Source organism: Gossypium hirsutum, chromosome D08 (assembly GCF_007990345.1).
Source record: "Gossypium hirsutum isolate 1008001.06 chromosome D08, Gossypium_hirsutum_v2.1, whole genome shotgun sequence".
NCBI lineage: Eukaryota > Viridiplantae > Streptophyta > Magnoliopsida > Malvales > Malvaceae > Gossypium > Gossypium hirsutum.
Window position 1 is genome coordinate 1,047,889 of NC_053444.1, and position 17,317 is coordinate 1,065,205.

At 32.1% G+C, this 17,317-nt stretch overlaps 3 protein-coding genes across 3 annotated transcripts; 2 read left to right on the forward strand and 1 right to left on the reverse strand.

Moving 5' to 3' along the window:
- The first annotated feature begins 1,148 nt into the window (after positions 1–1,148).
- Positions 1,149–8,124, forward strand: LOC121220131 (serine/threonine-protein kinase GRIK1). Its single transcript, XM_041099366.1, has 12 exons — positions 1,149–1,698; positions 3,831–4,231; positions 4,559–4,633; positions 4,717–4,761; positions 5,012–5,086; positions 5,496–5,583; positions 5,671–5,795; positions 6,168–6,263; positions 7,056–7,122; positions 7,224–7,339; positions 7,425–7,503; positions 7,589–8,124. The coding sequence occupies exons 2-12, from the start codon at positions 3,905–3,907 to the stop codon at positions 7,744–7,746; spliced, it is 1,251 nt and encodes a 416-aa protein (XP_040955300.1). The 5' UTR covers positions 1,149–1,698; positions 3,831–3,904; the 3' UTR covers positions 7,747–8,124.
- A 1,541-nt stretch (positions 8,125–9,665) lies between these two features.
- On the forward strand, positions 9,666–11,925 carry LOC121220132 (10 kDa chaperonin, mitochondrial). Its single transcript, XM_041099367.1, has 3 exons — positions 9,666–9,893; positions 9,968–10,107; positions 11,700–11,925. The coding sequence occupies exons 1-3, from the start codon at positions 9,789–9,791 to the stop codon at positions 11,746–11,748; spliced, it is 294 nt and encodes a 97-aa protein (XP_040955301.1). The 5' UTR covers positions 9,666–9,788; the 3' UTR covers positions 11,749–11,925.
- Positions 11,926–12,630: 705 nt separating this feature from the next.
- Positions 12,631–16,852, reverse strand: LOC121220133 (GTP 3',8-cyclase, mitochondrial). Its single transcript, XM_041099368.1, has 7 exons — positions 16,291–16,852; positions 15,350–15,895; positions 15,080–15,247; positions 14,799–14,990; positions 14,351–14,419; positions 14,029–14,113; positions 12,631–12,888 (listed from the first exon to the last, which is right to left on the reverse strand). Exons 1-6 carry the CDS (start codon positions 16,360–16,362, stop codon positions 14,030–14,032), a joined length of 1,131 nt encoding a protein of 376 aa, XP_040955302.1. The 5' UTR covers positions 16,363–16,852; the 3' UTR covers positions 12,631–12,888; position 14,029.
- Positions 16,853–17,317: the final 465 nt, after the last annotated feature.

Below are 17,317 nucleotides of genomic sequence, written 5' to 3' on the forward strand. Positions count from 1 at the left end.
TTAATTATTTTGGGTCAACTACAAAAATAATCATTAAGCCATGCCTATAGTTCTGCTTTGGTCATCGAACTATTAAAATTTTCAACTTAATCACTCAACTTTTTAAAATCAAACATTTAAGTCACTCTTCTATTAGTTTCCATTAGATGAGTAACAAAAAGCCGACGTGGATTTTTTTATTGACCTAATGTTAAATTTAAGGGTAAACTATAAGAATAGTCACTTTTGTTTACCTCATATTACATTTTAGTTACTTATATTTGAAATATTACATTTTAGTCATTTACGTTAACGTGTTGTAATGTTTTAGTCACAGAGTCGTTAATTATCGTCAACGATGTAATCGTAAGCTGACATGACACGTTTAATCATCATTTTAAACAAAAATTTTAGGTTAAATTATACAACTGATCATCATATTTTTTTCGTTTTGAGCAATTTATTTAATTTTATGTTATTTTAACTTTTTTTTATTTTTTCTTTTTCATTATCTGTTTTCCTCCCTTCTCCATCGCTTTTAACGTAATTTTTCTATATTTTTCATTTGTTAAAATTAGTCCCTATACTTTTTTTTTTGAATAATTTAATTTTTCCTTTTTATTTTTTTTATTTTCCTTTTCTTATTCCCCTTAAGTTTTAACAAATGAAAAACATAGAAAAACTACATTAAATGAGATGGAGAATGGAGGAAAACATAGGAAGAAGAATAAGAGAATGAAAAATAAGTTAAAAGGACATAAAAGAACAAAAATTAAATTGCTCAAAACGAAAAAATATGGGGACCAACTGTATAATTTAACTTAAAATTTTTGTTTGAAATGATGATTTAACCATGTCAACTTACCATTACATCGTTAACGACAATTAATGGTTCAGTGACGAAAATGTTACAAAATATTAACGTAAGTGACTAAAACGTAACATTTCAAACATAAGTGACTAAAATGTAACTCGAGGTAAACAAAAGTGACTATTTTAAGAATTTACCTTAAATTTAACCTTGTATTAAAAATCTTAAAAATTTAACAAAATTAGTTATCAACATTTACAAAATTTCTTAATATAATTCTAATTCTAAAAAATTTAAAAGGAAAATATTAAAAAAATAAATTTTATTGGGTCAGCTGCGAATCTTTTACATATACACCAAACTTGATCTGACCCGACCCCCACACCCACACCACAGTTACCGGTCGTTATCAGTGCCTTTACTTCGATTTTTTCCAATCACTTCCCCCAAATCCCTCTTCTCTAAAATCCACTCTCAAAATCCATTAAAAAAAAACCCTAAAATGGGTGTTTGAATTTTTTTTCCGATTTTCTCCGATTCGATTTTGGAAAAAAAAAAAACCGGAATCGCCGCTTCGATTTCAAAATCTTCGAAATAATTTTACGCAGGCCGTTTGAATTTGATTCTCTATTTCTAACCCTTTTTCGTTACCGCTACGGAGGTTTCTTCTTCGTAGTGGTTCATCTTCTTCAAAGAAGAAATCAAATTCAAATGAGGCCTTTTCTGTATATCTGTTTGATCGGGGAGGGAAAAAAGTCAACGTGAAAAAAAAGTGGAGGGTATTTAGAGCGATGTTGGGTGAGATTCGCTGTGGGTTTAATGTTGAAAGTTGTTTCTTCCATTTAGCCGAATGGCATCCTTTGCAATAGCATAGTTGATTCGGGCTTCAGGCCTTTAAAGAAAATCAGGTAATTTGAATTTAGTATTGGATTTTAATTATGCTAGGGTTTCGTTTGATTGTTTGGTTTATTGCTTTTTTTCTTTCTTTCTAATTTTACTGTTTCGAATTGTGCGAGTCAATTTATGTCTTAATGAGTATTGGAATTACAAGTAGCCGTTTACTATTTATTTACTTTTTGATTTGATGCTGGAGCTTTCTAATTATTTTAGATTTATTATTAAATGATCGAATGTATTATCGACTGTTAGGGTTATTAGTTATGTTTAGGGTTTAAATCTGGGGTTAGTAATAGAACTTTATTTGCTAGAAAGCGTAGTAACTTTACTTGCAAGAAAGTCTAGTATAAATAAGTTGCAAGTTTTACGGTCAACTTGTTTGTTCAATCTAAACCACACTGATTTTTGGTAGATATTAGTAGTGAAAGAAGGGAGAATGAGCTAGAAAGTAGGGGAGAGAACTAGAGTGAGGAAGGAGAAGGGAGGAGCGAGGGAAGAGCAGGGACAGGGATATGGATGGTGAAAGGAGAAGGGAGAAGGTGCATGATAGGAGTTGGGATATGGAAGCAGATAGAGATAGGAAGAGGGAGAAGGAAAGAGATTGGAGCAGGGGTAATGACAGAGAAAGAGTTGGGAAAAAAGGTAAAAAAAAAACTGAAGAATGGAACCGAAAGCAGGAGAGGGAAAGGAGAAGTGACAGGAGTAGGGATAAGATGGGAATATTGAAGTTGAAAATGATGGCTATGGTGATTAAGATAGGTATAAGAAACGTACACAATCTAAATGGGATGTAACAGAAAGCTATTGGACAGAAGATGAAAGCATTTAACACGGGGCATTTTATAATCATTGTGTACTATATGTTATTAGCTTTTATACTTTACGAAAATTTGTAATGTAGTCCCTGTACTTTTATTTTCAAAAATTTAGTTTTTTTTCCTTTTCAGATTTTAAAATTTAAGTGCAACTGTTAATACTGTTGTTTTTTTTATTAATTACTACGTCCTTTTTTTACAAGGCTACCAAATAAGTATTTTTTATTAGGGTTAAACAGTGATTTGCCCCCTGAATTATATCTCATTCATCAATATGGTACCTGTGAATTTTTTTGTTCTCAACTTGGTAACTATGGTTTTATTCCGTCAATCACTTTACTCCATGTCGTTACGGAAAGTGACATGGTAATGTTGAACAAGTCAATGATCGACACGTGGCATGATATATATTAAAAAATAATTTTCCATTTTTCCTTTATTTACTTTTTTATTTCATTTTGTATTTTTTTAACAAACATTGTGTCACGTGTCAGTCGTTGATTGGTTCAACATTGCCATATGCCAAATTGAGAACAAAAAAATCTCAAGTACCACATTGAGGAATGAGGTATAGTTCAGAGGGCACATCACTATTTAACCCTTTTTACTATTTCAAAATGTCACACCAACAAATTTAACAGTGTTAACAGTTAAACCTAAATTTTGCCATTTGAAAGGTAGAAGAACTAAATTTCTAAAAATAAAAGTATAGGGACTAAAATCTGAATTTTTTAAAAGCACAAGAACTTATGACATATTTGAACCTTTTATTAAGCGTAAACTGCACTGGTAATCACCCAACTATTGGTAAGTTTCTTTTTTGGTCACCCAGTTATAAAAAAGTTACAAACTTGTCACTCAACTATTCGATTTTGTCTTTTTTGGTCATTGATCGTTAAATGGCTAATGAGGAAGAACTCAATAAGATTAAAGAGGAAAGCAGGAAGCAAAGGCATGGAGAAATATAAGAGTCAGTAGTTGCAGCAACAGAGTATGTTGTAGTGGATGTGAATAGAGCCTAAGTTGATGGGTAATTTCATATGTGTTTCTGTCAGTTCTAATGCATGATATTTAATACTTTTGAATGATTAAAAGAAAAAAAGAAACTAGCTTTTTGAATAGAAATGTGCATAAATTGTGTTTTTGAATGAACAATTGTCTGTGTGTTTCAATTTAGTCATTTACACATTTGTAATAAAATATTATATCTCTTTATGTAGTATATAGATGTATTTGAGATTTCCTTAATCTTAACCAGAAAATTCCATGGGTAGTTTTGTGATAGCTATAGGTGGTCTATTGACCTATTCTTATGCTCACTTTTTCAGGTCTAAGATTTGTTGTTCGTTGTTCCGAGGCTTGAGAGCTGCAATTTACTACCTTCAATGTTTTGAGTGTTTAAATGTTTAGTAAGAGTGTTTCATTTGCTAGAGCAATGGGGTGTTGTGGTTGCTTTGGCTTCACAGCAAGGCCCAAACAAACTTCCAGGCCCAATTGTAGATCTAACTTTAAAATTTCCCGGGAGTTATTGTTAGAAGAAGAAATAGAAGAAGAAGATGATGATGATTGTTCATATTACAGTGAGGTTACTAACACTGCTCATAGAGATGAAGTGGAGTCTATAGGTCGTGCCAAGCGTTCTGAAGAAATTTTGAGGTTCAAACTTGACAATGGCTTGATTTGCAGGCAATTTCCTGTCAAGGAAACCAACAGGATTGTCCGGTCAGAGGTAAGCTTAGAAATGAATTATTATGCCTCCATTTGTAGTGAACTGTTATGACATATGATGGCTTTCTTCTTTATTTGGCCACAATATTTTATCTCTAATATGGGTGCTGCATAATCATTACTATCTGTATCGACTTTACAAATTGTAATTATGCATAGGTTAGATGACTTATCACTTTATGCCAACATTAGTGTTGTCTTGTCGATGTGCTTTAGCATGTGAGACAACTTGTGTGCTTTGTATTCTGGAATTACACCAGTAATCTTCATTTCATTTTGTTTTTAATTCTTGTGCTAATTTATTTTTGATTCTTGACTTCGTTTTCAGGATGGAAATGGGAATAAGATGATTAATGAGTATGTGAGGGAATACAAGATTGGTTCTGGTAGCTATGGAAAAGTGGTGAGGATATTATTGAAAGACAGTGGCATATAATTTGCTTAAAGGATTTGAAATTTACCTGTTTTGATTGCTTTTTTTGGTAGGTTCTGTATCGAAACAGCATAGATGGGAAACACTATGCTATTAAGGTTAGTAGCTTGTTTCAATACGAAGCGTTCCCTTTGAGGGTAAAAGAGAAGTAACAAATCAGAATGAGTGTTTTATGGCTATTCTATGCTGAATTTACGTGGTTACTTTCAGGCTTTACTTGGAGCCACATTTATTGTTTATTAACAAAATTGAAGCATTTAAAATTAAAGAAACATTTATTGTTAAAATTTTATGCCAAATTATGATTCTACCTTTCAATTTTGAGTAATTTTTATATTTAAATTATAGGCTTTTCATAAGTCTCAATTGTCAAAGCTGCGAGTTGCTCTTACAGAGACGGCACTGACTGATGTTCTTCGTGAGGTATTGACTTGATATATATATTTCTGATGTAATCACTCATATGTTGGATCAGACTGCTTTCTCTTCTCTCATTTAAAGGCTATTATCCCATTTTATTTTTACTTCAAAATAATTGGAAGTAACTCAGGTCTCCAACTCCTTTCTTTTTTCTTTTTTAAATGAAAAGTCTTTAATGGAGAAAATGACTCAGCTCATTGTTGGTTTAACATGTTATCGGTATTTTATTCCATCCATGAAGAGGTGGGGAAACAACAGAGAATTTGTAACACTATTTGTTTAATTTTCTTGACAAATCAGAGATGTTGGAAGAATTTTAAGGATTCTACTTTTTTTGTGGAGAGAGCTGCCTTAACTTCTACCTTTTATTTTGGGTGAGTGCCCATGTTTATCTGATCCATTTCCCTTGCAGATTCTAATTATGAAAGTGTTGGAACATCCCAATATAGTCAATCTCATTGAGGTGATTGATGACCCTAGCATGGATCAATTCTACATGGGTATTTATATTTCCTTTTTTTCCCTTAGTGATGTGCTTAAATGAGTTACTGTCATTATTGACTGCCTGTACCTTTCTCTTTGTTCAGTTCTTGAGTATGTGGAAAGCAAATGGGTTTGTGATGGTTCTGGTCCTCCTGGAGGCATTGGTGAAGATACTGCTAGGAAGTATGTGCGAGATATAGTATCTGGACTTATGTACCTCCATGATCATGTATGATTTGAAAACCAACTTTTGTGAATGGTTTCATTTTTTCTTGCATTCATTTTTGAATAAATCTTTTGTGAATGGTTGTGTGATGGGCCCCAACTAAATTCTTTATTAGATAGATATGGTAAAGAAGAAAGTGTGCTGTTTTTTTTATACCTATGATATATATTCATACTTGTTCGATACCTTATGTTTCGATGTTCTGATGATGAAGGGCTTTGATCTTAGAATTTTACTTGTTTACCCTTTGTACTGTGATGAAAGTTTGCACATGCTCCCATGAATTTTACATTGTATGTGGAACATCTTGTTCACGGTGACGGACGATAAAATCATCTGTTGTTAACTTGCTAGTGTTGTTTCTTCTAAATACAGAACATTGTGCATGGAGATATAAAACCTGATAATTTGTTGATTACTAGCACGGGTACGGTGAAGATAGGGGATTTCAGTGTCAGCCAGGTTTTTGAGGTAATGGTTTTACTTCACCCGTAAATTCCCTCAAATTACACTTGAATGAGAGTGTTAAAGTGCAACGGTCTCTTGTTTGAACCTCTTATTTCATCTTTTCCTGTTTATTATTGCAATTATAATCATGTGAACCGCAGATTTTGTTAATAGTCTGTTCTTCTAAGATATGAGCCAAGTGTGGAAGGGTAGTGTGTGTACCGGGTAGATTGCGTGCAATTGTTTTGGTTAGTTTAAAGTTCAGTACACTATAAGTTTGTATGGCTTAGACTTGAAGGCTTTGCTTGGCTGAGCAGAAAGAAAATTGAAAAGATGGAAATGTAAGAGTAGAAAAATAGAAAGCAGTTTATCTTTTCTTTCCTTTGGCGTGCTTGGTAGGAAAGATGGAAAAATCGAAAGAAAAAGTAAAATTTCTTTCCTTTCATTCCTTGGTAAAGTTGAAAATTGAGATAAAAGAAAATGAAATATATTTTTTTAATTTTCTCTCCTCTTATCATTTCAGTTTGGAATGATTTGATTTTATCCATTAGGATGGAAAATGAACATATTTCCTATTTTCTTTCCTCTTTCTTATTTTCTGTTCTCCTTTTCCGTGTTTCTATTTTTCCATCCAAGTACACCCAAAAAGATTTGCTTGAAGTGTTCTAGTAGAACTTTGTCCTTGTTTGTTCTCATTTTCATGCCTCTCATTATTATTGCATCTTTGTCACTGTCGAACTTTTAAATCATGTTTAGTTCTCTGTGGAATTAAGTTGTGTATTTACTGTTTCAGCAATTTTTTTTTAATTTCTGTAGAATGACAATGATGAGCTTCGCCGTACTCCCGGGACTCCTGTGTTTACTGCACCCGAGTGTTGTCTAGGTCAGTTTTCCCTCTGTTAGCTGAAACTTCACTCTAGGATTTCATGGAGATAGAGAACATTGTTTATGTTTGTTTTTACAAAGCCCAAAATCAACCAACAGGTTCAGTATATCACGGAAAAGCTGCTGACGCGTGGGCTGTAGGAGTTACCTTGTACTGTATGGTACTTGGAAAATATCCGTTTCTTGGTGAGACACTACAGGATACATATGAAAAGGTATGCAAAGGCTTGCATACATTCTCTCGCTACATCTTTCTCTCTCCCATGGCCAACAAATACTTTGTTCATTTTCTTCTTGCAGATTGTTAATAACCCTTTAATCCTGCTGAACGACATAAACTCAGAGTTGAGGAGCTTACTAGAAGGACTTCTTTGCAAAGGTTAGCGAAATATTTCTTTATGATTTCGAGCTGGGCTTTACTGTTCTTGGTGATCATGAGAATGTTAAAACCATTTCTTTTTCAGACCCAAAAGAGAGAATGACTTTGAATGATGTAGCCAAGCATCCTTGGGTTATTGGAAAATATGGACCGATACCCCAGTATATGTGTTGGTGTAAGCGCAACAATACTGACGAGGGGCGGAATCCAATACGAGGAATGATGATACTCAATGGTAACTAACTAATCTTCTGCTTTTGAGAATTTGCTGTACAGTAAACTAAAAAGAAAAAGAAAACTCGGGCCTCCTTTTTTGCCCGGTTACTCCCTTTTTAATGCATGCGCCGGAGAACCAAAAAATCAAGAAAGCCAAAGACCGATATGAAACAGTAGTGGTTGTTTCGGGTTTTATGATAAGATATATAGTAGGGAAATATTTGTGCAAAAAGTGATTCTGTGAGATATGATATCATAGCTTGGGTTTGTTTTTTTTTTTTTGGATATCGAGCTTTGGTTTGTTAAGGTTTGTATGAGTGTTATTCTCAATGGTATCTCAAATCTATTGTACATTAAACGAAATAATTTACTTTACAAGCAAGTACTTGTAATTTTGTGAGATTATTTATTGGAGTTGATTGTAAATGTCCTTAAATTATGGGTTAAATTTTAAATATATTTTAATTTTAAAGCATATTATACTTTGGGTTGAATTTGAATACGATATTGTTAGAAGGGACAGTTAGTTCTATCATTATAAAAATTTATTATTTCTTGCGTGTTAATGACGGAAAAAAATATTTTATATTTTGTACTTATTATTATTTTAAGTTGGTAAAAGTTTATAATAAAAAAACCTAATTAGAGTAGGGAAAGGAGTGATAATTTTTATATTTTGTTTTTTATTTTTAACAAAAAAAATTTGATTTATTTTATTTGTTTTTGGTTCATTATTATATTTGATTTTAAAAAATATAGTTTGTTATATTTGATTTCTTTAATCTTTAACTTTTTAATTATTATCAAATTGAGGCTAAGAAAATGTCAGAAAAGCTCACTAGCCTCTTTTAAGATTTATTTATTAAAATGAATTTTAAATAAAAAGAAAACCTTATTATTTATGAGTTAATTTTTATTTTTTATCTTTGATTTTTTAAAATTAATAAAATTTAACAATTATTAAATTAAATTATAAAGTATGCATAATATATTTTTTATTGATATATATAAACTTATTTTAAGCTTAAAGTATAATTAAAATTATAAAACAAATGTATTATCTAATTAAAAGATTCAATAATTTATGAGAAATTTAGTAATCGTATAAGGAATTCGATAGTTGTCTAAGAAATTCAATTTTCTTTTACCTTACTATAGAGGTATATATGGATCGGGTAAGGTCTACGCACGATATTAATATATTTTATGTTTATTTAAGCTTGACTGATTCAAAATATCGACTTTAAATTTTGTTTAAATCAAATATGGGCTTCAAAAATTGTCTAAACTCGGCCCGAAAGAAAATTGTTAAGTCCAAGCCCGGCCTGGCTAGGCCCATATTTGATTAAAAATAAAAAATATATATTTAATGTATATTTCAATTAAAAGTCCAATATATATATTTAATAAAAAGTATATTTGATTAAAAATAAAAATAAAAATAAAAATAAAAATATTTAATATATAATTTGGGCTGGGCTGGGTCGGGCTCAGGCCAAAAAAGTTTTACCCGAGGCTTGGCCTATTTTCTAAATGGATCTCGTTTTTTTGCCCAACACATTTCAAGCCTATATTTTTACCCAAATCCTCCTATTTTTCAGACGGGCCGGGCCGAATAGCCCAACCCATAATCACCTCTAACCCTATAATATACTTGTCAAAATCTTAATCTACTTCTAGAGTTTAAAAAACCCTCACTTACAATGCATCAAATAATTTTCCTTTTATATAGTGTCATTTTAACATTTTGTTTAAAATTTACATTACAATAATATTATAAATTTAAATTTTATATATTATAAATTATATAATATATAAAAATAATATAATATAAAACATTACCATATTTAAAAACAGGTTGAGCCTACTAAATTCGAACTTTAAATAATTGAATCTTAGCTCAATTCATATTTTAAATACCTGGATTTAATATTTTTACCCAGTTATGCGAGTAACAGAATCATATATATATATATATATAGGCACCCACAAAACCCTACTTCTCCCCCATTTACTCCACCCTTTAAAGAAGCTTCTAGTTTCTCTGTTAAAAGCAACAAAATCAAAACATGGCAAAGCGTTTAATCCCTTCATTCAATCGCATTTTGGTGGAGAAAATAATTCCTCCTTCTAAAACCACTTCCGGAATCTTACTTCCCGAGAAAACCTCTAAGGTTAATGATCATCTTCCATTTTCACTGATTTTTTTGGGTTTTTTTTCATCTAATTTCGTTCAATATTTTTTCAGTTGAATTCTGGGAAAATCGTAGCAGTTGGACCAGGAGCACGAGACAAAGATGGGAAATTCATCCCGCTTAATCTAAAAGAAGGAGATACTGTTCTTTTGCCTGAATATGGTGGCACTGAAATCAAGCTCGGTGAAAAAGAGTTAGTCTCTTTTTTCTTTTAAAAAAGATTGTTTTTGTATATTCTCATCTTTCTTCTTCAATGTTGAAGCTTTTACTTAAATTTTGATGCAAATTTGGCTCATTCATGCGTTAGACAAGTCAGGGTTGATTTTGAGCTAGACTCATTTGCACATGTTAGACTCTAGGCTTTTAATTTTCAAACTTGTGAAGTTCTGGTTTGAGGATTGTATCATTTTGGGTTTCGGGCCTCTTCGAGTTCGAGTTGGGGCTCAGTATTCAGGTTTGATTTTGGATTGGTTCGATTTAGTTTGGGTTGAAATATGTAGATTTAAATTTTTGGGGTTATTTTGGTTTTTCAGTTCCTTTTGAGTTTATGTTTTCGGGTCTAATCATTTGGGGTTTAGTTCACTCTAGATTCGTATAATTTCAAGTTTGTTTCTGCATATTCTCATTGTTCTTCTGCAATGTTGAAGATTTTACTTAAATTTTGGTGCAAATTTGGCTCATATAAGCCTTAGACAAGTCCGTGTTGATTTCAAGCTCGATTTCTATGCATGTGTTAGATCCCAGGCTTTTAATTTTCGGGTTTGGGTCATTCTGGTTTGAGGATTTGGTTTTTCGTGATATGTAATTATAGGATTGTATCATATCAGGTTTTTGGTCATTTTAGCTTCGGGTTGTTTCGTGTTCTAGTCGGGTTTGGTTTAGGATTGGTTTGATTTAGCTCAGGTTGAAATATCGGGTTTTAAAGTTTCAGGTTATCTTGGTTTTCAATTCCTTTTGAGTTTGGATCACTGGGTTTGAAGTTCATGTTTTTCGGGTTGGATCATTTGAGGTTTAGGTCACTTAAGATTCATATCGACTTAGGTTTGCTTGATTCTAGTTTTGAGGATTTGTTTTTGGGTCCAGTCATTTTGGATTTATAAATAAAAGGAGTAATTTAAAGATCTAACTCGTGAGTGATGTCAAATGAAAACTTCAAAACAAATCATTTGCACTTCATCAATAGTTTAATCAACCATTCTGGTTTATATCATTTTGGGTCTAGGCCGGATTGAGTTCATGCCTATTTGGATTTGGGTTGCTAGGTTCAGGTTGTTAACTTTTTATAATCAAGTTGGATCAGATTTGATTCGAGTTGATCAAATAGGGATTTTGGGTTCTATAATTTATGCCTCTGTCTTTGTTTACTTATGAGCTTAGAAAATGTTTTTCTTGATGATGTTTGAATTGGATTGGACCGGAAAGTTGAATCGGGAACTGGTTTGAGAATGGCATTGAACTGGTTGGATTGGAAACCGGTACGGACTGGCTGAACTGACAGTTGAACCAGATTTTTTAATAATATTTTAGTTGAATTGATCGGACTGACAACCGGTGGTCTGACCAGTTCGATCACCGGTTTGGTTATGAAAACATTGGTTTTTTTTGCCTTTGTTTAGTTCTATCAACATCTTTACTAGTTTATTTATTTAGAATGAAGTCCATAGGGTGAAAATGCAAGTTATGTAAGTTTTACATTTTTGGATATTTTACACAAATAGTCCTTTGCTTTTGTAAGTTTTTTTAATTATAAGCTCATTTGCTTCTTTGAACTTTGATTGTTTTCAGGTATCACTTATATAGAGATGATGATATATTGGGAACACTTCATGAATGATTTCAAACACTGCCAACTTTTGAAGAAATGAAACATTGATTCAAATGTGTTGTGTTAGGCCAAATGGTTTGTCTTTTTGGACTTTGACCTTGTATTTGTTTTTAAGACAATTATGGATAAGCCATGTTTTCAAGCATCCAATTTTTGATGGAACCATCAATAAAATGTTTCCTAGTATCTTCCCTCAACTATATATATATATATATGAACTTTCGCGTTAGGGATGTTCATCCCGTAGAACTTATTCTAGTTCGAGTCTTTAGTTGAGTACTAACCATATATATATATATGAAGTTTTTGTATTCAATTTTATTAATGAGAAAAATAAAACATTTTCCTTAATTTTATTTAGAGATAAATTTTAAAATTATACAAAAATTTTGATCTATTATGCAATTTTATAATAAAATTTTGATTTGATTAAATTTTTATAAACTATTAACATAATTAGTGATATATCATTTTATGTTTATATATTGCATATAAAAATAATTATATTTCTTCAATATAATAATAAATTGATGTATTTATTTTTTAAAATGTATATGATTGAATTAAAATTAATATTTAATGTCTAATATTAAAATTTATGTATCAAATTGTACATTTAGTCAAAATTCGTTTATAATTTTAAAACTTGTCCCTCTAAAAAAAATTATTTTATGGAATTTTATCTAATTATTTAAAGATAAATAATTTATAATAAACATTATATAATTAAATATTTAATAGGTCAAAATGTATGAAATCAATATAATTTCCAAATGTATAAAAATAATATTTTAAACTTAAATAATGTAATTAAATTTGAATATAATTGGTAATAATCCCCATTCTAAAAAGGTATATAAATAAAATCACTGCATAATCATATATAGCTTATGCTGTAAAACCAATACCATTATGGTTATTGCAGTAAAATACAGCGTTTTGATCTCAGTAAATGTGCCCTCTCAATACTAAACCTGGCCTTTTAAGTTAAAAAAAAATTATACCACATAAAGAACTTACAACAAAACTTTTTCATCACAAATTCATCCCATTTTCTTTTTTACTGTTAAGCAAAGATCAACAGTGTGTGAAAGTTACCAGCTTCATCTCTGTTTTTCACCTCTGGAGGATGTTTTTTACACCACATGCCTGAAATATATGTAAACACCAAAGAGTAATTATCATCAGCATTCGATTTATTCAATGTCTTCTTTTTTCTAAACTATGTTTCCCCTACTATTCATTTTTGTCTAAAATGTCTGTGTTCGCCACATACTCGGACATGAGTATGAGGGATGATTATACTAAGTGTATGTGCAAAGAGAAGAAGCATCTCCATACCCGTACATACACATACATATTTGAAACAGTTATGCTCTGTTTTTCCATTTATTTGGAGAATCATGTCCCACACTCATGTTCGAGTATGTGCCAGACATGAACTCAGACATGAGTTTTACGAGCATGTCGGTACATTTATTTTGCATTCATTTTGTCTAAAATGCTGCAAATGTCCAGCACATACTCAGACATGGGTAATGGAGGTATGATTCTCCAAATAAATGGAAAAAACCGAGCATATACATTCAAAAGGAAGGGATATTGAAGCAAGTGAATATCGAAGATGCATGTGTAAGAAGCAAGAGAAGAAGCATGTCGGTACATTTATTGTTTATGTTGCCTTTACGTAGGCAATGGAAACTATTGGGCACTCCTCATGAATAAGTTGGGACTAAGCAAATGAAATGCTCAAGGGTTATAAAGACACTAGGGTTAAATTCGGAAATCGTTGAAATCTTGGGTGGAATGACCGACCAGAAACAACGTTTGTTAAGTTCACTGAAGCTTCAACCTATGTAAAAAACCTAGACAGAAAATGCTTGAGCAGCTAGATTCTTATTTCCTAGTTTCAAATAATTCAAATCTCACATGGGGTAGAATGGCTAAACCATGCTCTTTACATTGAATCTCCGAAAATATAACGTTCGACACAAACAAGTTGAGGAGACTTTATTCGTTAGAGAGATAAGAATAACAGGATCTGTGATCTTGTCCCAATCAAAGATGGGTATAAACATTAGTTGACTTACAACACCATTCCATATTCTAACAGGTAACAGTCTTCCTATGCTATTCGGAGCAATACATATGAAGAAGAGAACCTATGCTATCCCACTCTAAAACGGTACTATAATCGTTCAACCTCAACAAGCAAGAACTAAAAACAAGACCAACAAAAAAGAAACCGAGCTACCAGATTCCTTAAAACATTAGAAGGTACATAAGTACCTTAGCCACCAATGTGTATCATCGGTCTATTTGCTGTCTTTGCAATGTCAAACATCCCGGCGTGCGAAGCTTTCTTCCTCTTTACCTGAACCAAAGAAGAAATAACGTATACGTATATATTACAAGCCAAGAAAAGGAAATGAAAGAAGACTTGGATTGATTCTTCCGTAACTCGAAGCTACCATGAACAATCAACTAGCCATATCACTCATTTAAAAAGCTATAAAACTCCATCAAACCCTCTCCCTGGTCTCGGAAAAGGACAGAGCATGAAAGTCAAAATAATAGGCCTAAACAAAGTGTCATTAAGCAGAAAGCATACCGCTGCTCCAATTATTTCTCTAAGTTCCTCGTCACCAGCACCGGAACGAAGAGGATCTCTTAAGCTAACCTGAGAAGAATCATCACTAGTAAACATTGAAAGTGCAACTGCTATGCCAGTGCAATGAAGAACATATTGACATTGAACTCGAGATACGCAAAAGAATGACAACATATGCAGCAAATAGCATAAGAACCGGAAAGAACCATCACTAGTAAACATCAAACCGCTATGCTAGTGCAATAAAGAACATATCACCATTAAACTCGAGATATGCAAACAAATAACATATGCAGCAAATTGTGTAAGAACTGGAAAGAATCATCACTAGTATACATCAAAAGTGCAACCGCTATGCTAGTGCAATGAAGAACAAATCAACATTAAACTTGAGATATGCAAATGAATAATAACATATGCATCAAAATCGTATGAGAACCAGACTCACCTCAGAAGGACCAAAGAGACATACTTTTAAGTTGCCATCAGCCAAAAGTCTCAATCTATTACAACCAGCACAAAAATGTTCGGTCATCGAAGTAACGAAAGATACAGTACCGACATGGCCATCAATCTGGAAATTCTTTGCAGTCTCTGTCGGATGATCACACAACCTCTTTAAGGTCGGAAATTTCTTTGCCTATCAAGCAAGATCAAACAGGAAACTGAGTTAAATTGTGAAAGTTAAGAAACAAAGCATAAAACAAGATCATTAGTTCCGTACCTTACCACTGTATCCAACATCTCCGAATATGGAATGAGTTTCTTCACATTCCATACATTCCCATCAAAAGGCATGAACTCAACGAATCGAACATTAGTTGGTTTATCAACAGTGAGATTGACAAAATCACAAATTTCATCATCATTGAATCCACGCATAACAACACAGTTAACCTAGAAAAAGCAAGGAAAAACAGACCCAAACACTTCAAAATCCAAAACAGAGCATTATATTGAAAACAGAGTAAAAAAAACAGGGTATAAAATAGAACATACTTTTACAGGGTTGTATCCAAGATCAATGGCCGCATTAATGGATTCAATAACCTTATGATGACCTTTACGCCTAGTCATAAACTCAAATTTCGAAGGAACAAGGGTATCTAAACTGATATTCAAATTAGTAAGCCCACATTGTTTAAGCATTGGAAGCTTTTTAGCAAGGGTAATTCCATTTGTAGTGACAGCCAATGTTTTAAGCCCTTTCAAGCTCGATAAATTGGAACAAATATCGTGAATATCTTTCCGGACGGTGGGTTCACCGCCGGTGAGACGGATCTTATCGACACCGGAAGTAACAAAGAGGTTAGCTAAACGAAGGATCTCGTTGTGAGTGAGTAATTTTGGTGAAGGAGTAAGGTCTACCCCTTCTGCCGGCATACAGTATTGACACCGGAGATTACAACGTTCGGTTAAGGAGATTCGCAGGTAAGTATGTTTCCGGCCGAACCCGTCGATTAACATATCGGAAATTTGATTCCCTTCTTCGTTATTAATTGGTTCTTTCGCAGGTTTAGAACCAAAATTCCTCTCCTTATCCACCTGATTTATAAAACAAAAAACAAAAACAAAGCCCAGATCAATTCTCATAATCAAAGGTGATTTAGACGTTTAGTTGTCAAATCACATAGTGATAAAAATTGGGTTTTCATTTTTGAACAGAAAACAACAAAGAATTGACAAAAAAGTGATTATAGAATACATACTAAAAAACGTTTTTCTGGGAAAAAAATTGGAAGAACATTGAAGAAGAAGAAGATACCGTGATTTAGACGTTTATTTGTCAAATCAAATAATGATAAAAATTAGGTTTTTCATTTTTGAACAGAAAACAACTATGAATTGACAAAAAATGATTATATAATACATACTAAATACGTTTTTTTTGGATTTTTTTTTTGAAAGAACATTGAAGAAGAAGAAGAAGAAGAAGATACCATGAAGAAATTCAAGTTTCGAAAGGGAAAGGGCGTAGGCCAATTGGTGATTCTAGAGATGTAGCGTTTCATGGTAATGGCAAGGCAAATTGCAATTGAATTACTGAATCTTCATAAATGAGTAATCCAAACAATATAAGCAGAGAGGCCACCAATGCAGCTCGTTGCTTATCCAATAGTAACGTATGCATTACATCGAACACTTCATCTGCAATTGAAAGACTCGTACTTGAAATGCTGTCACTGACATCTGTTGAAATAGCTATGTGATTGTCCGAAGGGTCAGTTTAGTTCTACTATCCTATTTTTAAAAATCGGATTATTGATTTTCATTTATATAATAATTTAACAATAAATAAGTATCATTTTTAAGATCATAAAAAGTTTTTTAATTGATTCAACTAATGATTTTTTGTTCCGATATTTTTATCGGTTCAAGTGAGTCAGTTAAAATATTATCAAACTCGAGCTTGGTTTGAAATTTGAAACTTAATTCGAACTCGATCAAATATTTATTTTTAAGTTTAAACTTGGGTTGAGATATAAATGAGCTACTTGAGCTTGAGCTCAATTAAACTCGTTTACATATTTTTATATTCAAGCTCGAATTCGAGCTTAAGTTTGGCTTGATAATTAAGCTTTTATAATTAAAAAAGAATAAACTGTAAAAGAGTAAGGGAAAAAGAGATTTCAATTGGTGCAGGCGGTGCGAACAAAAAAAAACCATATAATAACAATTTTAACAGCTCAATGATTTAAATGGAAAACTTTCGAACAATTCAGTGACTTATTTTATAATATTTTGAAATTGAGTGACCAAAACATAAATTATTAATAATTTAGTTACCTTAGGTGTAATTTTCCCTAATAATGAGAACCTCTTGAAACAGAGATTGGGCCAATGAAAAAAATGGATATTGGTTTGGGTTTTTATTATATTTTTTCTTTCTTTAGCCCAAAACCCAACCCTAAAACCCTAGGAAATCAATAACTTGGTTATCAGATTTGTTGAAACCCTAAAAATCTC